General features: G+C 53.7%; 1 protein-coding gene across 1 annotated transcript; it reads right to left on the reverse strand.

Moving 5' to 3' along the window:
• Window positions 1-633: 633 nt before the first annotated feature.
• On the reverse strand, window positions 634-5,803 carry CD79B (CD79b molecule). Its single transcript, XM_010227835.2, has 5 exons — window positions 5,737-5,803; window positions 2,156-2,464; window positions 1,498-1,616; window positions 1,229-1,270; window positions 634-877 (listed from the first exon to the last, which is right to left on the reverse strand). The coding sequence occupies exons 1-5, from the start codon at window positions 5,801-5,803 to the stop codon at window positions 779-781; spliced, it is 636 nt and encodes a 211-aa protein (XP_010226137.1). The 3' UTR covers window positions 634-778.
• Window positions 5,804-7,498: the final 1,695 nt, after the last annotated feature.

Below are 7,498 nucleotides of genomic sequence, written 5' to 3' on the forward strand. Positions count from 1 at the left end.
AGACCTCCACAAGGATCTCCAGCCCAAAGATGTCTCCCAGCCTTTCCTATCACTCTTGGATAGGAAAAGGGACTTCTGGGGCATCCTTCATCTAAGACAACCACCAGCTTGGCCTGCAGGACAGATCTGTAACTTGACAGCTAACTTGAACACTAAAGATGGTCCAAGGTTGCCTACTCATGACACCCACTGTGCCAAGCCATGGGGTGTTGCTCACCTTGTCTGCTCTGCCAGTGAAGCGGGGCTGCAGTGGGGTCTTACAGCTCAGGAGGGCCCATGCAATGCAAGGAGACATCATGCCTGGCCCTTCCATCTCCTCCTTGGGGACATGAGGGCTGGAAGAGACCCACTGCCCACACTGGTGCCTTTGTTGCCCTGAATACACTGGAGCTCAGTGTGTTGATGTGAGGCTGGCTGAGGTTTTGGGGCTGTTTGCTACTGGGCAGCCACAACTGGCTACTAATTTCTGCATATGCTTAGGGGATTAAGCAGTGGGGCAGTAAAAGCAACACCTGGGGCAGGACAGCCTTAGTAGGCACAATCCAGATGTGGCTGTGGATGAGGCAAAACAAACACCAAAGGGCAGCAGGGCTCAAGCTCTGTGCGAGGCTCCGGAGATGGCATGTTGAGTACTGATGACCAAGTCCATGACCCCAGCCTGGGGCTGAGGTGTCTGTGACCAACCAGGGTCCTGTCCCTTTGGGGACCAGCAGGTTGGTGGTGGGTGCAGTGTGGAGTGGTGCCATGGATGCCTGCATAGTGGTGGGTGCAGGGGCCCTCACTCCTCGCCTGGATGCTCTCCGACTGTCCATTTGGCCTTCACATCCCGGAAAGGAGTGATGTCCTCGTAGGTGGCCATCTGCTCCACTTCCAGGCCCTGTGGCAAGAGGAATGAGGTTGAGAAACATGGCGGGGAGTGTGGCACTGGCTGTGGCACATCCCCCCTTCAATACTCATGAGCAGGAACCTATCTCTGGATCATCTCCCTGGAGATCAGGGCAGTATCTGAAGGGGGAAATGGAGACAAGAGGCTGCAAGTGCTTAGAGCCTGGTTGTTTTTTAGGAGAAGTTCTTAAGGTTCATGCACAACAGGCACTTGGGAAGAAGGTGCCCTTGTAACCCATGCAAAGGCTTGTGGTACCTAGCAGACATCCCCAAGGACCCAGTAGGTTATTTCAAAGATCAAGGTGATATAATAGAGGTATGTCTATAATTAATTCTGTATTACCTCGTAGGTGTGGTCCTCCTCAGGACTTTCCTTGCCTTCACCCTGCAGAGAGGAGAGTTACAGGCTGAGTTTCACCATCACCCACATAACTGCTGGCGCATGTTATGTCACGAGGCACATAGGACCCCATGCAATGTCCCCCCAAACAATCCCTTCCCATTCCTAGTGATGTCCTCGCTGTCAGGTACCAGCCCTGTGGGTGACACCGCTATGAAGGAGGCAGTGGCAAAGCCAGGGACATCCCCAGTGCTAGAAATACTGTCACTCACTTTATCTAGGAAGAAGAGCAAGGGGACGCTGATGAAGACTACCAGTAGGATGGTCTGAATGATGATGATAGCATCTTTCAGGGTGTTCCTGTTCTGGATCTGCTGGATGTTGCTGTGACCTAGGAGCACAGGGAGAAGCCCCAAGTCCCACCTCGTGCCAGGCTCCCGTGGAAAAGGGACATGCTTGTCATGGCTGTGGGTTTAGGCCAGGGCAGAGGTATTGGCAGAGCTGGGGGGATCTTGGCACATCCTCACCCTCAGGAGAGACTGAACACTGCATAAATCTGCTGGGACCGGCATCAGGGACTAGCCGCAGGATGAGATGTCCTGGACAGGACCCATCATTGCCCAGGACGAGAAGAATGTCACTGAACAGGGAAATGCAGTCACTGGGATATGTTTATGGGGCATGCATGGGCCATGACAAATCAGGGGGTTATTCAGCTGCTTGCTTGGCTGGCAGGGTGTGAAGAAGCAACTGCAGTGCCAAATTTGTTTCCAAAGCAATCTCACAGGCATCGGGGACACAAGGACATGATATGAGTGGGACTCATTTGGAGGGGCAAAAGTGAAAGTTGCATATGGAGAAAGGACGTGCTGGGTCATGGGGGCTGAACGATGTGCGGAGGCGAGCAGGGCATATGGGGCTCTCACTCACTCATGACTCGGAGCTCGGTCCCACATGCGTGCGCCTGCTTTGCCTTTGTGAGGTTTTTCCTGTCACACACGTAGATGCCGTTGTCCTTGTAGGCGATCCTGAAGATGGTAAAGTTGATGTAGTGGTCCTTCCGCTCTATGCTGTAGCGGGAGGTGTTGCTGTCCAGGCCATAGAGCTGCTCATTATCCTCCTGCATTTTGTACCACTGCGTGTGCTGAGGCTCACTGCAGTAGCAGATGAAGTGGACGGGCATGTTCCTCTTGGCCGCCACGTAGCGCGGGTGCTGGTGGACCCAGGGGCACGTCACCGCTGCTGGGAGAGAAGGGTGCTCGCAGCCCGCTCCCCACCCCAGCCCTCAACCAACTCAACCTTGGAAGAGAAGAAATTGCTCTTTGCTTGCAAATAATACTAGTGAACACTGACCTGGGCACTGTGTGGGGTCCCAGGCCATAAAATTTGCTATTTACTCAGGACTGTTCACAGGTCATGCCTTGGTTTCCAGACACAGTTCCCCGGCCTTTAAAACTCACTTAAACATACTCAAAAATGCCAGTGGTCTTTATAATAATCATAATCATAATCAGTGCTTTTCTGTAAAACACAACTGAATTCCAGTTGCTAATTTAGCTTCTAGTCTTGGTTTTCTTGCATTATTCTTGGTTTCTATAATTAAAACATGCAAGATAAAATCAATCTGTTCTATATGGTTAAAATCAGCTCTCTAAATCAGCAGTCGTAAGCAGATTACTCTTTCATTCAAAAGCCTCTGCTAATGCTCCCCTGCCACCTAGTAGGGCACAAACGAGAGCCCAAAGCCTGAGCACTTAAAAACATTAGAGGCAAAGCCCCATGGAGTTCAATTTATCTTGTTAGCCCCAGCTTCGGTTCAAAAGCGCCGCCTGTCATGAGTTACTGGGAATGACGTGCACTGCGAAACCTTTGCAAGACCTGTGTCTTCTCCCCATTGCTTGCACATTTTTTGTTATTGGGTCTTATTTGGTATTTCTGCTGTATTTTGTGCTTTTGCCTGTGTTTTGCTCCCAGAACTGAATGTGAGTTGCAGGATTCATGATGAGTGCCCTGAAGAGGGGAATGGCATGAACAGTGTGTGCAGAATTCAATTGCCCAGTCCTGATCTGTGCTACGTGCTCTAACATGTCTGAGAGGAGGTGGGATTTGAGGCCCTGCTGGTCTCACGCTCAGCATCCAAGCTCTGTGAGATGCTGGGCAAGGACCGTGAAGATGAGGATGGCTCTATCTTTGCAGGAGACAATGGGTACGGGACCCTGGGGACATGCATAGGGAAGATCCCGAGGGGCCCGAGATGTTACTCACTTGTATTGCACCCAGTGCTGTTCCCGGTGCCGTTCCCAGCTACTGAGATCCCCCCTACAAGAGAAATAGAGGGTCCTGGAATAGCAGCCACCTGCTCATGTAGGACAAGCTTGTGCAGGATGTCCTATGTGGACGGCGGGCAACATGGCCAGTTTTCACCAACGCTGGCTCCAAACACAGGCTGCTCTTCCCCATCAAACCCTTCATAACTCAGGGGCAGCTTCAAAACCCACAGCCAAGCCCTCAGTACTGTCAGGATTTAGCCTCAAAGCCCTTCCATCCTTCTTCATCCTCCATGCATTTAGGGCGCTGGGGCCTCCGTCCTGTGTTCCCCAAAGCCCAGGAGGCTACGGCTCAAAAACTTGGCTGCCTCCTGTTAGGACAAATCCAACCCTGTCTCTGAGGTACCATGCTGGGTACTGACCCAGGAGAAGCAAGTTTCTGAGTCTCTGAGGGCGATGGACAGAACCAAGGCCACACAGCACGGGGTTGACTGCTTGCTGTGTTGAACCTTCCTGGGGAGCATCCCAACAACAGCCACTACTCCAAGGAGAGGACCTACCAGCAAGGACACAGCACAATGCAGTTTGAGCACCAACCCTTCCATTCCCAGCCTGTGTTCTGATTTTTTTTTTCTAAAGAAGGCCGCTTTCTGGTTGATGTTTCAATGAAAATATCTAGTAGACTCTGAAGCTCCATCATATCAACACCAAATATTTCCTGACTCGGAGAGGAGGCTGAGGCATGAAACCCTCTGTAGTTTGGTAACTTGGACATTTCCCCCTCTGAGTGAGGACAGGGAAGGCTAGTTCCTGCACCCTTTGCCATTGCATGAAAAGAAAAAAGACTTCAGCATCCCCTGGCGCAGAAGCCCTCGTCCTCCATTGCAAGGGCATGCTCCAAGCGTTCAACTGGAGAGCCAACCACATGCTCTCCATGCAAATATTTGATTTCTTTGCAATGGGATTGATATAAAACTGGAATGATGTGGGTGGCAGTTGTACCCCCTCGGGACGAGGCGGTACCTTAATGGTAATTTCCCACAGGGAAAGGGTGCAGGATCTCAGCCCATCTGCACCCACTTGGATGTCACCGGCCTCTTCAGGCCTCTGTATTTACACTCTCCCTTTCGTAATCTGAATCACGCAGAAACACTTTCCCTGCTGGGGCTCCCCCGAGATTTGGGCTGCTGGATGGCCAGGAAGGCTCTGAGCCTGGGGGCCACGAGGCACCGCGGGGCTTGGCGCTGCGGCGCAGGAGCCAGGTGAGCGTGGAGGCCCGTTGCAGTGCCCGTGGTTTGGGCTTCCTCCCACTGCAGCTGGGCCGGAAGCACCGGCTCTGTTTATGGCATCGCTTCGGTGCGTGGCTCCGGCCGCTTAGCGAGCAGCCAGTTCAGCTCATCCGCGTGAATGCCCGGGAGAAGCTCCTGCTCCGTGGCCAGCCAAAGCCCCAGAGCCCGGTGCAGATCTCCCTACACAAAGAGCAACCCGCAGGGATGGCCTCGCCCAGCCACATGGCCCCTTGATGCCCTGGGGTCATGCCCAAGACTGGGTTCCCCAGATGCCCTGGGCTGCTCTCCCAATCCATCTCCAGCATCTGCCTCTCTGCAGACAAGTTCTGCCCTTCTTACACATCTCTCCAGCCTAGTTTCATCTCTTTCTGAGATGGAGAGATGCCCTTCATCCTGGCACAGGGCTAGCGGGATGGCAGCATGGCAGGATTTGTGTTTTGCTGTGTTTCTAAGTGAACGAGGTTGATTTCTCACCTTGGGGCTCTCCAAAGCCAAACTCTCCACTACAACCACCAAAACCAGACATTAACATCAGATGGATGGAGCTTTCCTGGGCCTCCCCCAAAGCCTCCAGCAAGGCTGAAGTTGGGCACCACCAAAGCCCCGAGCAAGCGAGTCCAGAGACCAGGACCTCAGATCCCCCTGGGCTCAACCCTGATGAGCAAAGGGAGGTGGTTCAGCCATGACCTCAGTGATCTACTGGCCTCCACGAGCAAAAAATGAGACTTTTCACCTCCCAGCCCATGTGTGTTCTGCTGAGCCCAGCCCTTATTTTGTGCAAGAAGCCGGGGTTTGCAAAGCTTGAAAATACCTCCTTTAAAGCCAGGCCCGAGTGAAGTCTCCCGTTGCACTAAAGCAAACTCAGATCCACACGGCCGGTCCCCTCGGTGCATGTTTCCTTGCTTTTACAGCTCTTAGACCCTCTCCCAGTGCAAAGCCAAGGTCTGATACCTACCTGTGACCAGGGCTATGACCCAGAGTTTTGCCTGCAGCACCCACAGCCTCTTGGACGCAGCAGCCATATCTCAGTGCCTGCAGCCGGGCTCCCTTTCTGCGAAATGCAGCAGCTGCCTGGACACCAGGCTGGCCTAAAAATGGCACAGCTGCTGCTCTGCAAGACGGCCCCTTTCCTGCTCATGTAAATTGGGCTCAGTGGGGACTTTCCCAGGGCCCCGGGTTTTGAATGCAGCGCAGACGCTGGTGGGGCTGAGCTAATGCCTGCCGCTGCTCTGCTGCTCAAAGCGCGAAAATGCTCAACCTTGACGCTCCGCTCCTGCTGGCCGTGCTGGCCGACAGAGCTTGCTGCAGGTGACCACAGCTTATACCTTCTCATGTCCCACGCTTCAACTTACCATGGCCTGGTGCCTGCGAGGGCAGGGAAAGATCTTGCTGAGTGAAAACCAGGCAAAATGCGAGATGGTTAGAGTTCAAGTCTTACCTCCCTGCACGCCAGCCGTGTCTGGTCCCTCTGCACAGGTCATTTTGCTGTCACAGAGACCTTCCTCCTGGAGTCCTTCAGAGGCAACCGCCGCCTGTGGAGGTACCAAGTGGCACCCAGAGCATCATCTGGTGCCCGCTGCCACTCCAACAGAAAAATATGGTTTCTTCTCATGCCATGCCACAGTCTGCCTCCCCCTGCACTCCACTGCTGGTGAGCACTGAGCTGTATCGCCATGTGAGAAAACACCTTTTGCCAGCCACGATGGTCCCCAGAGCCCAGCTTTCTTTGCTGGGGGCCTCCCCAAACCTTCAGCCTTCTGTAGATTTTCTTTGCAGGCTCTGAGCACCCAGCCAAGCACCAAACTTGAACCAGCTGTGGTGCAAATTTCAGCTTGTCTGAAAGGCAATGTGAAGCAGGAAGGGCCCAAAATCAAGGTTCCTGGAGCAAAAGTGAGCTCATGGAAAAAGAGCAGAGATGGGAGAGGTGGTGCTTCCCAATGGAGCAGATGCCTGGATTTATGTGCAGCCATCTTGGGTCCCTGGGAAGCCTTGTGGGGTAAAACCAGGAGTGTGGCACATGCTAGAGATGGTTTGCAGGGACAGAGGACAAATTCTGCTCTGCTCGCTGGCTCCTTAGCACCTGCTAATGAGCTCAGTGTGTCCTGTTTTCCCCTTCCTATGCAAGCCCAGTTCTTCCCCAGCAGCATGAAGCAGTTGGGAGACACATCAGAAGGTGTTTCCCCACATCCTCACATCTTTTTCCTTACTTAGGGCTATTGCTGGGGCCACGTTGGTGCCCAACTCCGACTCACAGCTCCCGATCACTCACTGCTCGCAGGGCCCAGAGGCCCTGCTGCATGCGGGGATGGGGATGGAGCCAGGCAGCTGTGTCCCTTGCCAGCCCATCCTTATGCATCACGGCTTGAATTTCAGCGCTGTCCTTTCCGTAGCTGCAGGACGTTATGCCACCCCCTGGCCCCAGCCCACGGCTGCTCCAGAGCTGTGATACTTTCACCTTGAATTGCATGAAGCCCCAGGACATGCTGTTCCAGGGAGAGGGAAGGCACAGCAGTGAGGCCCTACTGGGGTACCCAGGGATGAAGGGGAGTGCTGGAGGTGGATCTGGCCTCCCTTGGATATGGAAACATCCTTCATTCACTTCCTCCTTCCAGCACTGATGGCCTCCTGAGAGGCTCGTGGGACCCAGTCCTGTTCTCCTTGGCTGAACCCACCCCAGCATCTCCTTCAGCCTGTGGGTAGACTGGGGATCCTTGCTG

Source organism: Tinamus guttatus, unplaced genomic scaffold (assembly GCF_059628265.1).
Source record: "Tinamus guttatus ecotype Peru unplaced genomic scaffold, ASM5962826v1 Tinamus_guttatus_pri_ptg000732l, whole genome shotgun sequence".
NCBI classification, from domain to species: domain Eukaryota; kingdom Metazoa; phylum Chordata; class Aves; order Tinamiformes; family Tinamidae; genus Tinamus; species Tinamus guttatus.